Genomic DNA, 14,904 nt, shown 5'->3' on the forward strand with positions numbered 1-14,904 from the left:
TGTTTTGATTTTCATAAACAGTTCAGATAACTCACTTAAAACCCTACTTTCTTTGGTATCTTTTCTTTAAAGGCATTGAAAACTAAGTATTTCAGTAATCGGCCAGGGCCAACACCTGGATGTCAGCTGCCAAGACCAAACTGTCCACTGGAAACTTTAAAGGAACAGTCAAATCCAGCTGTAGCAACAAAACGGAAGCGAACACAGGCCTTGGAACAAGGTAAAACTTTCATTTTCATAAGAAATGAAGTGAATTCAGAAAACTCCAAGTAAGTAATGTATAGCTAGTGACAGAGGGGCAGCTAAGAAATGTAGATTGTGAGCTGTTTGCTTTTTTCTAAGTGTATGGTAGAGAATGTGGTATTTTAGCCATATTTGTTTCCATTGAAAATAATTTAATTAAACCAAACATTTTAAAAGGATGTGGGCACTTCTGAGTATACCTCAGCGTTGCACAAACTATCAATGTGTGCCTTATTTTCTTTATAAATTTTTATCGGTATACTACATGCTTAATGTTTAACAAGTGCTATTAGCAAATCAAAGCAAGTAAAATATATTGGATGTAGTTGGATGCAATGACTGGTTAGAATTGCCATAAGATTAAATGTGAACAACCTCATTTTTTTTTCACCTAGGAGGATTACCCAAGAAGCTAATTTTTTAGTTACAAAGATCACTGGACAGTATTTTACTACTGAAGGAATTAGTCCAAAAGGCAATTAATGGAAAAATAGTAAACGTTAAATGAATGCTGTAGAAGGAATTTGTAAATATTCTACACATGTAAAATATGTAAAACTGGATTATTTTTATTAAATGTATTTTAAAACAAACTTAATTCTGATTTTTCTGATGAGAGTGCAAAAGTAAGATTAAATTCAATTCTCTGAAATGTAGAATTGAAAATTCATTAAGGAAACCTTAATAAAAATAATCATCAGTTATTTTGATGACCTGGCCCATCTAGCTTCACAGATTTATAGTAGTATTTAAAAATGGGGTAGTAGGGGTAGAGGTAGTATTTAAAAATGGAAGCAGTAGTAGTAATGTAGCATATACCTACGACCTAGAGTTAACAAATGTTAATATACTAAATAGGAAAAAAAAGATAAAACTACAAATGAAATTGAGGTCCCTTTAATACGCCATTCCATTCTTTTCCTTTTTGGCTTCCTAAAAGGGAAGCGACTCTCAGGAAATGAGTGTCTTTCCGTGATTTTATACTGCTATTTTATAAAAATGCATGTAGTATTATACAGTATTGTTTTGAGTCTCCAAGTTTTATATGAATGGTAGGCTATCTCATACTATAATTTATTTTTACTCAAAGCTTTTTTATTTCTTCCATGTTAATACATATATATCTAATTTATTTAACAGCCATCTAATATATAAAAATACATCTATCTTACGTATACAACACTACATTCTTATGCTTTATTTATGGACTGTTATTTTTCTTTCCTGTATAAAAATTACTGTAAGTGTATCAGCATAAAGTAACACAAATTTACTAGCTCACAGTTCTATAAGCCAGATATCTGACCTGGCTCAACAGTGGTTTTCACATAGGTCAAAATCAAGGTGTCAGTTGAACTGGACTCTTATCTGAGTTTCTAGAGGAGAATCTGCTTCTATGCTTATTCAGTTTGTGTGATTTTAATGCACATGCTTCCTGTCCTTGTTAGCTGTCAGCCAAGGCTTTTCCCAGCTTCCTAAGACAGTCCACATGCCTTATCACATGGCATTCTCCATCTGTAAGCCAGCAGCCGTGCTTAGAATCTTTTTGGTTTTCTTGTCTGCTACCAAAAAGGGAAGTCTGTCTAAAAAAAAAAAAAAAAAAAGGTCACCTGATTGGATTATCCATATATTAAGGTCAATTTACTTGGGATTTTAATCTCTTTATAGCAGTACCTAGATTAGTACTTAAATAATCAGGATGGGAATCGTAAAGTATGCATTTTCAATAATGTTGATATTGCCATATTTCCACTGTGCTCCCAATAGCTATTTAGTTCTTAAAAATGAAGAACTCTCCACACCCCACCCCACCCCATCCCAGGTGCCTGGGTGGATCAGTCAGTTAAGCATCTGACTCTTGATTTCAGCTTTTGATCTCAAAGTGGTGAATTCAAGCCCCACACTGGGCTCCTTGCTGGGTACGAAGTATACTTCCCCTTATCTTACTCCATATATAAAAACTAACTCAAATTGGATCAAAGACCTAAACTCAAGACCTAAAACTGTAACAACTCTTAGAAGAAAATATAGAGGAAAAGCTTCATGACATTAGATTTGGCAAGGACTTCCTGGATAGGACCCCAAAACACAGGCAAGAAAAGTGGGGGGAAAAAAGACATAGGGCATCTGAGTGGCTTAGTGGGTTAAGTGTCTGTCTCTTGATTTTGGCTCAGGTCATGATGGGTCCTGAGATGGAGCTCTGTGTTGGGTTCTGCACTGTGTGTGGAGCCTGCTTGAAATTCTCTCTCCCCGTCCCTGTCTCCCTGCCCCTTGCTCACGTGCTCTCTCTCTCTCTCTCTCTGAAAAAAGAAAAAAAAAAAAGACACTGGACTACGTCAGCATTTAAAACTTGTATGTATCACAGGAGTGTTAAGCAACACAGTGAAAAGAACAGAAGAATATATTTGTAAATCATATATCTGATAAAAGATAGCTCAACAATAAAATATTTTAAAAAATGGGCAAAGGACTTGAATAGACATTTCACCAAAGATGATCTAGAAATGGCCAATAAGCATGTAAAAGATGCTCAACATCACTAATCATTAGGGAAATGCAAGTCAAAACCATGGTGACATACCCCTTCATACACTTTGGGATCACTACTATATATATATAAAAAAACAAAATCATAGAAAGTAATAAGTGTTGGTGAGGATGTGGAGAAATTAGGACCCTTGTGTTCTACTGGTTGGAATGTAAAGTGGTGTAGCTGCTATGACAAACTGTAGTCTTTGCTTAAAAAAATTTTAAAGGCATTTTCATATGATCTAGCAATTTCACTTCTGAGTTATATGCCCCCAAAATTGTATGCAGGTTCTCAAATATACACGGTCATCAACACTGTATGAATGTATTTGTTTCCCCTCATCATCTCTAGCACTCACAGAATCTTTGTGATTTTTCCTAATTTGGTATCTCATTATCATTTACTTTTTTTAAAAGTCTACTGTTGAATAGTTCCTCACATTTGCTTACCATATATAATCCCTCTTTGTGAACTGTTGATTTAGATTCTTTGTCATTTGGGGAGTATTCCAAATGTTAGCAGTTTAAGCATCTGCGTTTTATATAATACACATACACACACATTAAAAAAGAACATTTCTAGCTTTTATTGTTTTTTACACTTAGATATTATTGAACATGCCCAAATCTTTGCTTTCCTTACCTTTTATTTCATATTCAGTTATTATATGTATTAGTTCTGTGTATACTCTTTATCATATTCCATTGACCTGTTGGTACCACACTATTTTAAATAATGTAGCTTTATATTACTACCAGGACAATGCAATTTAATGTCTAGTAACAGTAGTTCCTCATCATTACTCCTTTTTTCAAAATTTATTTGCCAAAGTTCATCTTTTATTAATATTAAAGGCAACTAAATGTTCTTGCTTTAACACAACTATAAATGGTTTCTATTTTATATTGTTACTTCATTTTACCTGTTGTTACCTCATCTATAAGTAGTATTCAATGTAGCCATATATCTTTTTTTTTTTTTTTTTTACTAGAGATCATAACTAAAGTTTTATAAAACTTCTAAAACTTCTGACAATGTAATGCATTTCCTTTGGCATAATTGTGATATTACTAATATAGCAACATTCCCAGAAGGTATTAAAGATTTTACGCAATACCTTAAAATTCAGCATCAAAACCAAAGAATGGTATAAGTGCTAGAATTCTGCACAGTTCTGGCTCCAATGTGTCATCACACCAACAAAAAAAGAAGCTATAAAGGTAACTAGCAATGCTTTGAATATACTTCTGCCAAAGTCCCACCATGATAACTTTTTTATTGAAGTTAACTTAAGGAAATTATTAGTTGTAATCTTTCTCTGGCAAATGAAAATCCTGAAAAATAGCAATAAAACAAGATACATGTATTTCAAAAATTACCATGCAGCCACTCCTAGGCATTGTTATTTCTTAGAGCATTAATTTATATTGTTGCTTAAGCCAAAGATCCCTTTAGTCAATCAAAATAGTTTAATAACTTTTTTTTCTCAGAAATCACTTTCTTGTTTTTAAGATATTGGCAAATACTGAAAATTTAATAAAGCATACTAATGTAATTTATAAAATCCATCAACACAGAATATTAATAAATTTCTTGTAGAAAACATTTGAGTATTTAAGCTACCTTCTAAAACTTAGAAATACCCATAAAACATACAACTTCTGAAGATGTAGCAACATTTGTACAGTCCTTTTTTTTAAAGTATCATAATATAAACAGCTCTCAGGTCTGATTTCAACTGATCTATCTTCAAAACATGATATTTGATGGCAAAGAACAGGATCTTTTGAGAGTTCTTGTGTAGTGCTGATCTCTGTGAGGGTGCTGGATTGAACAAAGACAGCCCGCAGAACTTAAAATGTGAACACTTGAAAACACAGGATCATGCAGTACAGGGAATTCTGAAACTTTCCCCCATGCATTTTTTAATGGAAAATTGTCTTTCACAAGATTTTTTTCCTTATTGTCATTTGAGGTGGTGTCTTTCTCTTCTAATGCCCGAGCAAGCATGTAACTAACTTTTCTTTGATGAGCCAGAGCTTCTTCTTTGTCATTCAACTACTTGGACAAAAAATAAAAATATGCCAATTAATCAAAAAATCACAGCATATAGAGCTATAATCAGACTTTTTCTCAGAATGTTCTGTCTTCAATCTGTTAAGTCAGTCAATGTGAATACATTAATTAAATAAGTTAATCTAGCGATACCCAAGTATTATGCTACACATTACTGAGGACTTTTTTTTTTTTTTTTAAGGAGGAACAGAAGTTTCCTTCTGCTGAAACTTTTGTAGGTCATCTGAAGAGAGAGGAAAAACATACACGTGGTGTGTGTGTGTGTGTGTGTGTGTGTGTGTGTGTGTGTAATATCAACATGTAATTACCCCTGCAAGAGAAGGCTGAAGTTCTTTATATGTGAAATTTTTAAAATATATTTATACGTGAATAAATGACTTTAACCCTCTTGTATAGATAAGTATGTTCATATAGCATGAGTCTTTTAGTTTAGTCATATGAAATAGGGATAATGATTCAAGATATAATGTGTGAGAAAGCTGCCTTGTACATTTTAAAAATTCCTGAATTAAGTAAAAGGTCTTGTCATGGACTGTATGTGTAAATGCAGATGACAGAGGTACCTGCAGTTAATTACAGGGAGCCCCCTCTTTTCAGAGGTGAAGCTTTAAACTTGTACAGGAAGAACATGGATGGGAGAAGTGGGAAGAGCATGCAGGGAATTTAAGGAGATGAAGATCAAAACTGGAGGATGGTACCTCAGCTGAGAAAAGGGCATAAAAGGCAAGTACAGAGTACTGAAGAACGGAATTTTTAAAAAAAGAGTTGAATTAATAGGAAACAAAAAGATTAGCTTAACCACAACTTCTAACAAGAGAAAACAAAAACACTGACCAACTCTGTTAGCATCTTAAAGACTTCCTGAGGATTATCCTGGTCTTCAGTCTTCTTAGAACTGTTTTCTGAAGGGAGCATACCCAACAGTTTCTGCCCTAAGGTCTTCTTACTTCCTTGTGATGGTAATCCTAAAACTGAACATGCAAATCAACTGAAACATAAAAACCCTCACTCATATACTTCCAGGAAAAGAGGTAAGTCTGAACCAAGGATAATTCATTTGTAAATCAGTCAAGAGGTGGTTCTCTTCTGGAGAAGTCTGGTGAGTCAGGCATCAGTGTAGTGGGAAGAGAACACAGACTTGAGAGGCAGGATGGCAAACGGAGGTTGAGTTGGTCACAGCGTAAGGACCCAGAGCAGTGCCCTGCCTGCCGCTCTACTCCTTGGCTCCCAGCGATAGCTTCCCTCAAGAGAGCATGCAGCCCACATTACCAGATCATCTCAGTCTTCCAGAGGAAGCAGCAATCCAGATGTGTGTGTGAAGTCTTCCAGTGTTAAATGTCAGCCACTTACCAACATTATTTGACAACACTATGTAGACCCAACAAAACATGTCTGCAGGCCACAAGTGGTCTCTAAACCATGCAAATCCTGCGTTAGAGGAGAAAGACCTGGACTTGAATCCTCATTTAGCCCCGTACTCAGTGACCTTGAGTCTCTGTGCTTTTTTTCTTGAATGAGAATAATAGCCTCCATGCTTCAGGATTGCTGTGTCATTAAATAATAGAGCATAGGGGCTGGGAGAAGGGAGTGGACAGTTAGTGTTTAATGGGTAGTTTCTGTTTGGAAAGATGAAAAAGTTCTGAAGATGGATGGTCTTGATGGGTACACAACAATGTGAATGAAGTCAATGTTATTTAAATATGGTTAAAATGGGGGATGCCTGGGTGCCTTGGTCTCAGCTCAGGTCTTGATCTCATAGCCATGAGTTCAAGTCCTATGCTGGGCATGAAGTCTACTTAAAGTTAAAAATGGTTAAAATGGTAAATTTATGTATATTTTAGCACAATTAAAAAAAAACAAACAAACATGTAGCCCAGGTACTGACCTAATGTTTAAAAGTCCACATCTTGAAATGTGTACACTGATGATGTTCTTTATAGAAAGGATGCAGTTTTATAGCAGAAGGTACCAAAATTGTGGATTTATACAAAGAAAACATCAAGAATGCCTTTGGAATGCTCTGCAAATGGTCTAATGGAAAACTGAGAACAGATAAAAGACAGTTCCCTTTCCACCCAATCCTGATAAACCACAGCCACCGGGGCTCACTCACTGACCTCTTCCTCAAGCAACTTCGACAAAAGGAGAAAAGCCAGACAAGTTGATGTGCTCATTAGCTTTGATGAGTGAATGAATCTGCATCTCTATTTGTAGTCTTAAAAAAAAGAAATATGCTATAACCTATCTCTCAGAACTCGTCTAAGCTGCCATATCAACAAGAAAAGTTAATGTCTTCTAAGATGTTAACCACATACAAGAAACTGACCTATGGCAACATCCTGTCCCTCTTCAGATTACTGAAATCCGTGAATAAAATGAATCAGTCTTGTCACTAAGAAACTGACAAAGAGTAGGGGCACCTGAGTGGCTCAGTCGGTTGAGCTTCCAACTTCGGCTCAGGTCATGATCTCACAGTCCGTGAGTTCAAGCCCCACGTCGGGTTCTGCACTGACAGCTCAGAGCCTGGAGCCTGCTTCAGATTCTGTGTCTCCCTTTCTCTCTCTCTGCCCCTCCCCCACTCATGCTCTGTCTCTGTCTCAGAAATAAATAAACATTAAAAAAAAGAAACTGACAAAGAGCTACTGACACTTGTATGGACTTGTAAAGGCCTTTCGGAGATGAATCAGTTATTTTAAATTCTGCTTCCAGTCTCTTCAGGGCCTTAATGGAAAACAAAGATCAGGAGCTATATCTATCAAATATTTTTAATGGAAAACTTTTTCGAGTTTGTCATTAGCTAAGAAAGGCAGTCGTTCAAGAATATAAAATGAGTATGTATTCAAGTGCTGAAATGAATATTAATCTACCTCTTAGGAAAAACCCATTTTGTCTGTCTAGCACTACCTTTTTGGCCAACTTCCATGCACACAGTGGGTGGTCTTCTGTGCAGATGACAGAATGTGGCAGGCTTTCATAAGATTGTTCTAACCATGCCTTCCCCTTCGTTTTCTTTCTCCCATAACTCTTCTCCTCATCTTCCATCAAAACAAACAAGCAATTAAATTACATTTCCAAAGGGATTTGCCTTCAGTTCACATCACAGAACACCAAGGTTGTGCTTAAAGAGAACACCTTTGAAAATTCGGCAGTCCAGCTCCTATAAAGGGCTTAGCTTAGGACCTACACATTTGTGGTCCTTGAAAGAACTAGATATTAACATTTTCCATCAATTCCTAAAAGACTAAGTATATGGACTATGTTTGCATATTTGCCTGGCAGAATCAACTACATTGAGTTGGACACTAAGGTTATACCTTTGGCCTTTATCAAGGGATTATTATAGATAACAGCCATATAAATGATTTTATATTTATCATAAATGATTATTGGGGATTTAGACATTACATTAGCCAGCTCAGGGATTTTTGTTGTAAGTCTCATGTCAGAAAACCATTTTAGAAATTAATTTCAGGATAGTGTGGAATGCCTCCTTAAGAGTCAGTGTTGAGAGTTAGGGTTTCCTGTGTTGCCCTGACTTCTACCTGATAAACAGTCTAAATACAGAAGTCTTATGATCTGCTTCTATCTACTTTCATAGTTCTTGTTTATCGCTTCCTTTTTTATTTCCCTATATTTTATTTTCCCTCTATTTATATTTTCCCTATATTTTATTTTCACATCACTTGACCTGTCTATTATTAGGAATATGCACTACTTGAGAAAAAATTAAAAATAGGTATCTTATTAAAAGTTTCATTTTTAATATTCTAAGACTCATATTTCCAAAATTCATCTGAACATAAGAAAGATTGGAATTAGGATTATTGGTTTTGACATATTAGAAAATATTTAGAAATACAGTCATCTCAGAATTTCAATATTAAAACATCTAAACCTACAAATTATATAATCGTGACTAATAAAAGATTACAAGTTGGAATTTTAAATTGAAGCAATATGAGTTGCACTGAATAATACTGATGAATAAAAACTGATACTGAACATTTAGAGAAACTAAAATTTCTAAAAAATAACAGCTACTTTGATTTTATTGGATGATCTACTTCCAACTGTCATTTTTATTCTGTTATTCCATTTTTATATATTTTGTTCACACCAGTACAATACTGAAAAATGGCCATGAACTTTTGATAGGTTTGTGAAAAAAACCTAACCCTTGTTTCATTTTTATAAAAGCATTTTATTAATATTTCCAACTTAAGATTTTTCCTCTACTCCTCCATCTCCTTTTAGAATCCTACATTTCAGCAAAGTTTAATTAGACATACTTAATGTTTGGGTTTCACTTTTTTTTTTTAATTTTTTTAAATTAAAAAATCTGAGAGACAGATGGAACATGAACAGGGGAGGGGCAGGGAGGGAGAGAGACACAGAATCCGAAGCAGGCTCCAGGCTCCAAACTGTCAGCACAGAGCTAGATGCTGGTCTCAAACTCACAAGCTGTGAGCTCATGACCTGAGGTGAAGTTAGACGCTTAACTGACTGAGCTACCCAGACACCCGAGTTTCACTATTTTCATTATGACGTCTAGGCAGTTTCCCTTTAATCACCTAGCACTCATAAACTTTCCCCACTAAACACGTTCTTATTTAAATGAGATAGTTGAGGGGCACCTGGGTGGCTCAGTCAGTTAAAGGTCTTTTTTTTTTTTTTTTTTTTTTTTTAATTATCTTTGAGAGAGAGACAGAACACGAGCAGGGGAGGGGCTGAGAGAGAGGGAGACACAGAATCTGAGGCAGGCTCCAGCCTTCGAGCTGTCAGCACAGAGCCCAACACAGGGCTCAAACCCATGAACAGTGAGGTCATGACCAAAGTCAGCACTTAACAGACTGAACCACCCAGGCACCCCATGGCATCTGACTCATGATTTCAGCTCAGGTCATGATCTCACTATTCTTGAGATTGAGCCTTGTGTCCGGCTCTGTGCTGACAGCTTGGAGCCTGCTGGGGATTATCCCTCTCCCTCTTTCTCTGTGCCTCCCTCCCTAACTAGTGTGCACACACACTCTCAAAATAAGTGAACAATTTTTTTTTAAGTAGCTTAAATAAGATAGTTGAGTAGTAGAAAAGATTCTACTGTTTTATGGTTTTGGTGATCCCAATATTTCTTCTGCATATGTAACGTCCAGTGACCCCCTTTCTTCCCATAGTTGCTAAATTTTGTAATAAATCACAACTGTGATACTTTAATTATATTCTCCTTTCATTTAACGGTGCATAGTCAACTTTGATTATAATCAAAAACAACTAAAATTGTACCTGATTATTGCCATTATAATTCATATTTACCATCCTCCTTAAGGTGCTTCCAATTTATCCATTTTGTTGCTTTTTTACACATTTTATCCATTTGTGTCAATCTTAGTGCCTGGTCATTTTTCCTCATTAATTGTTGCTCAAATGCAATTCTGAATGCATCTGCCATTATGTAAGCTTCTTCTTTACTCTTCTGCAAAAGTCCCAACTAGTTTTGAAAGAAAGTTTGACAGGTGTCATATGCAAAACTAGAACAATTCTTGCCTGAATGCTGAGTAACATTAGCAAATGTAGTCTCCTGCCTAGCATGTATCTGTCAGTCTGATCTATTTCATGTGCTTAAACTAATTAGTACTTGCTGATTCCCCTCTACAGTAGCTGCCCACTCTGAACTAGATTACCAGAAATTTCCTTCCTGGTGCCCGATCATTCCTTGTTAATCCACTTCTTGGACCTTACCTCATTACCACAGAAAGGCCTTGTGTGTGTCCTGCCCAACAAGTAAGAAGGGAGGATGCCAAAGGCTGCATTTCCATTCTGCCTTGGGCCAGTCTAGACAGTATCACTGAAAATAATTATGAGTGTCACCTTTTAGATACGTGCCATAACTGACCCTAACTGATCTTTGTAATCTTATGCTTGTCTTAATGAACTGCTAATTTTTAGCTGTTATTTTTCCTATGTCTGAAGACTTGAAATTCCATACCTTCAATAAAGGTAAAATATTTTTTTAATTATGGTCCATGTTTGTATTTGTTATTATAATTAACTATAATGGCAGCTGTCATTTAAGTGCCAGCACCTGCATGGTGCAGTGCTAAACATTAAATGTCTGCCTCTTCTATTTCCGCAAAACAGCCCAATAACTAGTTATTATTCTCTGTTTTAACATATGTGTCCAAACCCACACACGTAGAAAATACTAGAGCTATGACTCAAACCTAGGTCTGGCTGGTACAAAGGTCCCTTCAGTGTACCTTGCTGTTTTTCTGCTAAGCTTCATGTTAATCTCCCCATTTATCAGTGTTGTGGATCCTAGTGATTTTAAGCATGAGCTTTTTCCTCTAATTATAAATAGAGTAATTTGGAGACCATTTATAGAGAAAAGAAACATAAACTTAGGAAATATTAACTATAAACTTAGGCAAACAACTTTATGTTGCCATAGTATCATGCCAAGTACTATTTGTATTTTGGAACCATGTAAATAAAATCGAGTTTGTATGTTAATTCTATCACATAAAAGTAAGCCTAAGTTCCACAGCCAGTGACTACTAAAAGGAAGCTAATTATTGCAGATATTTCCCTTCTATTAATAGAGAAAAAAAAAGCTTTTAGTGTTTTGATAATATGGTACTTACCTCCTGTTTGAGCTTAAGAAGCATTTTCCGAGCCGATGCCGCCATTTTGGCACAAGCACAGGGACTCCCTCCGGGACCATGGCAAAGGCAGGCTCCGAGGACAGCAAGCTTTAAACCCGAAAACATTACTCCCATTACTGAGGGTCGCACTACCTAGCTGCACACAAACGCAAGGGCACTTACACACATGCACATTTATATTCGAGCATGCAATTCAAAGAAATTGGAAAGAGAAACAAAAATAGAAGAAAATTGACAGGCAGATTTCAGGATCCAACCACAAATGAAGAAAGAATGTTACTACTTGGAACAAATCCATAAAGGAGTTCTACCTTCTTTTCTTTTTCCAAAACTTCTAAATTGGCACCAGTTTCTATGATCTGAATCCCTGCCAGGAACTTGAAGTAATATTAAAATCTACCTTGTCGATTTGTGAATGAGCTTAGCCTGGCTGCCCAGCATTTACTCCTGCCAGCTCCCGCCAGGGAGAGGTGCATGCTTAAAAATGATGAATGAATTTTAATATGTCAGGAAAATAATCATCCCTCCATTTCTAAAAAAATACTTGTGATTGTGTCATGTGAGACACAGCTAACACAGCTTATGCTAAAACTATAAAAATAAGAAATGGGGCAGGAAGTGGCCAGCACATGTCCTAGTGTACCAGAATGTAATGCATGGTACCAGTAAGGTTGAGGAACTGTCCTGGGGAAACCAATGGGCCTCTCTTACCCTCAGCCTCAAATTGCTAAGTATAGTGCTATTCTAGAACATGTCGCAGACGGTGACGGGGAAAAGGAAAGTAGAAAATCTCCCTCTTGTTCATCTTTCATACCTGCCTACCTACCTCAAAACCTGAAACCTCTGTAAAACCACATTTATCACGGCACTTGTGTTCCTGAGCTGCCATCTGCTGTTTGATCTCCAGCATGGCGAGGGCCTCCAAATACTGTCGATTTAAAACTAGGAAGGGCCAAAGAAGAGAGTGTTAGTTATGCAGTCTGACTCCGGCCTCACCTAAGCTACTGGTTACACCAACATCATACACTCACTTCTTACAAGCAGTGCATATGTAGACATTGCCTACCAGAACTGCACAGCCAGAAAATCTGATAAAATAGTGGGTATCAAACGAGATAACAGATACTTAACATTGCATGAAATGTTACTGTATTTAATGTGGAAGTGTCCAAAGTCTGGTCTTCATTTGCTCAAAGAAAATTTGTAGGATTTTCAAAGAACATACAAATGCAAATTATTTGCACTTGCTAGATCTTGAGACCACCAGATAGTGAGATCTCATGCATTAATGTCAAATGGACCAGCTATCCAAACTCTATTAGACTTCTATTATGAGTTTTCACAAGTTCTCAACCATTTTTAACAAGAGCGGTCCTACTATATCCTGGAACAGAAAATCGTGACTTCTCCCCGACTTCTTGCAGAGTGAGGTGGTAGAGAGGGAGTGGATGTGGTTATAGGCTGCTGCTTTCCTGAACTAACCTAACACAGGTGAAATCTCCCATCTGCTCTAATCACAGGTATGGAGAAGCACCATTTTCTCTGTGCAGTTCCCACCCAGGAGCTCTGCCACTATTCACTTACTAGACTACAGAAAGTGCCCCTCTCAGGCCCATGACCTGATTTAGAACTTTGTCTCCTTCAAGCCACTACTTTAAAACAGTTTCTGCTAAGAAGGAAAAAACAACACATCTCTTAAAAATTATATAAAAAGTTGATGCCATCTTAATATTCTTAAAACATCTTGGAGGCGCCTGGGTGGCTCACTCGGTTAAGCGTACGACTTCAGCTCAGGTCATGATCTCATGGTTCGTGGGATCAAGTCCCACCTTGGGGTGTGCACTGACATTGCAGAGCCTGCCTGGGATTCTCTCTCTCTCTCTCTCTCTCTCTCAAAATAAATCAATAAACTTAAGAAATATATTCTTAAGATACCTTAATATTCTTTTATTAACTTTTGTCATAAGGTGACTTATTACATAAGGGGTGTGTGTGTACACACATATAGGTAAAAACTTTCAAGTCTGTAGTCAGTATCTTGAAAAAGCAAGAGTGCTAGTATTAGCCTTAATACGATTAGAATACATTCCTACTAATGTCCCCCCCCAAAAACATGTACTTAGGTTTCTCAAATATGAGGTGCTCTGCCATTTTGTTTTACACTGAGTAGAAAAACAAAAGGGTAACCATAATGATGCATTTCTTGGAAGTACGTTACTTCTAAATAATAGCACTTTGTCTATTGATACGTATGTTCTTAACATAGGACACTAAAACTGATATTTTAACATATTCTTAAGCAATCATCAAAATAATGCTCTTCACTTACGTGCATTTTCCGACTTCAGCATTTTAATTTCTTCTGTTTTCACATTCAGAGTTTCCTTGAGGACTGCATTTTCACAGTTTAGCCTGGAAAAAAAGTACCCTCCAAATAACTAAAACATTAACATTTCATTGTTTTTGTTGTTTTAAATTTTTTGATGTTTTTATTTATTTTTGAGACAGGGAGAGACAGAGCATGAGCAGGGGAGGGGCAGAGAGAGAGGGAGACACAGAATCCGAAGCAGGCTCCAGGCTCTGAGCTGTCAGCACAGAGCCCGACGCAGGGCTCGAACTCATGGACTGAGATCATGACCTGAGCTGAAGTCGGACGCTCAACCGACTGAGCCACCCAGGCACCCCTAACATTTCATTGTTGAATGAGAATATTTGTATCCCATAATCAGAAAACAAAAACCCAGATAAAATTTTTCCTACTTCAAAACAAGCTAGAACTTATATGTGTCACAAAACAAAAACAATTTAGAGCGTGGTAAAATTCTGGACATACTCTTAACCCTTATGTATACTCATCTGAGAAAGAATCAGAAGTATCTCAAATTAAAAAATAAAAAATAATAAGGAGGGGGGCTGCTGGCTCAGTAGAGCATGCGACTCTTGATCTCAGGGTCATGAGTTCAAGCCTCACATTTGGTGTGGAACCTACTTAAAATAAAAATTTAGGGGCGCCTAGGTGGTTCAGTTGAGTGTCTGACTCGTGATTTCGGCTCAGGTCATGATCTCACAGTTCTTGAGATTGGGCCCTGCATCAGGTTCTGCGCAGGCAGTGCTGAGCCTGCTTGGGATTCTCTCCCTCTCTCTCTGCCCCTCTCTTGCTCATGCTTTGCTGTCTGGTTCACTCTCTTTTTGTGCAGACTTCATAATAAAACCTCTTTTGCTAGTTCTGCTTAATTGAAGAATATCCTAAAAGGCAGTCTACTGACAGGTGCAAATCTGGGTGTTTGAATCAGAATTTTCTGGATTCTGTGCCACGAAAACAAAATACAAAAACTAAGACAACACTATTAAATTGGCATAAATTAAGATTTGTGACTTTCTCTTGAGGAGGCACTT

At 36.8% G+C, this 14,904-nt stretch overlaps 2 protein-coding genes across 8 annotated transcripts in view; one reads left to right on the forward strand and one right to left on the reverse strand.

The window, feature by feature from the left end:
* CDK7 (cyclin dependent kinase 7) overlaps window positions 1-14,904 on the forward strand; it is a 60,738-nt gene that overhangs the window by 36,656 nt on the left and 9,178 nt on the right. For 3 of the 6 annotated variants that reach the window (XM_043585570.1, XM_043585274.1, XM_043585654.1), the window contains 2 exons: window positions 73-220; window positions 639-836. In XM_043585570.1, coding sequence (XP_043441505.1) covers window positions 73-220; window positions 639-667 — 177 coding nt within the window. In that variant the 3' untranslated portion in view covers window positions 668-836. Of the gene's footprint in view, window positions 1-72; window positions 221-638; window positions 837-5,030; window positions 5,254-5,446; window positions 6,743-14,904 lie in introns of those variants that run through there. The other 3 variants (XM_043585446.1, XM_043585362.1, XM_043585507.1) reach the window with 3 other exon arrangements.
* Window positions 3,336-14,904, reverse strand: part of CCDC125 (coiled-coil domain containing 125) — a 30,672-nt gene continuing 19,103 nt past the window's right edge. For both annotated transcript variants that reach the window (XM_043585064.1, XM_043585140.1), the window contains exons 7-12: window positions 13,838-13,920; window positions 12,335-12,450; window positions 11,488-11,595; window positions 10,160-10,334; window positions 5,684-5,820; window positions 3,336-4,831 (exon numbers count right to left, since the gene is read on the reverse strand). In XM_043585064.1, coding sequence (XP_043440999.1) covers window positions 4,523-4,831; window positions 5,684-5,820; window positions 10,160-10,334; window positions 11,488-11,595; window positions 12,335-12,450; window positions 13,838-13,920 — 928 coding nt within the window. In that variant the 3' untranslated portion in view covers window positions 3,336-4,522. The remainder of the gene's footprint in view (window positions 4,832-5,683; window positions 5,821-10,159; window positions 10,335-11,487; window positions 11,596-12,334; window positions 12,451-13,837; window positions 13,921-14,904) is intronic.

This window comes from Prionailurus bengalensis, chromosome A1, assembly GCF_016509475.1.
Source record: "Prionailurus bengalensis isolate Pbe53 chromosome A1, Fcat_Pben_1.1_paternal_pri, whole genome shotgun sequence".
NCBI classification, from domain to species: domain Eukaryota; kingdom Metazoa; phylum Chordata; class Mammalia; order Carnivora; family Felidae; genus Prionailurus; species Prionailurus bengalensis.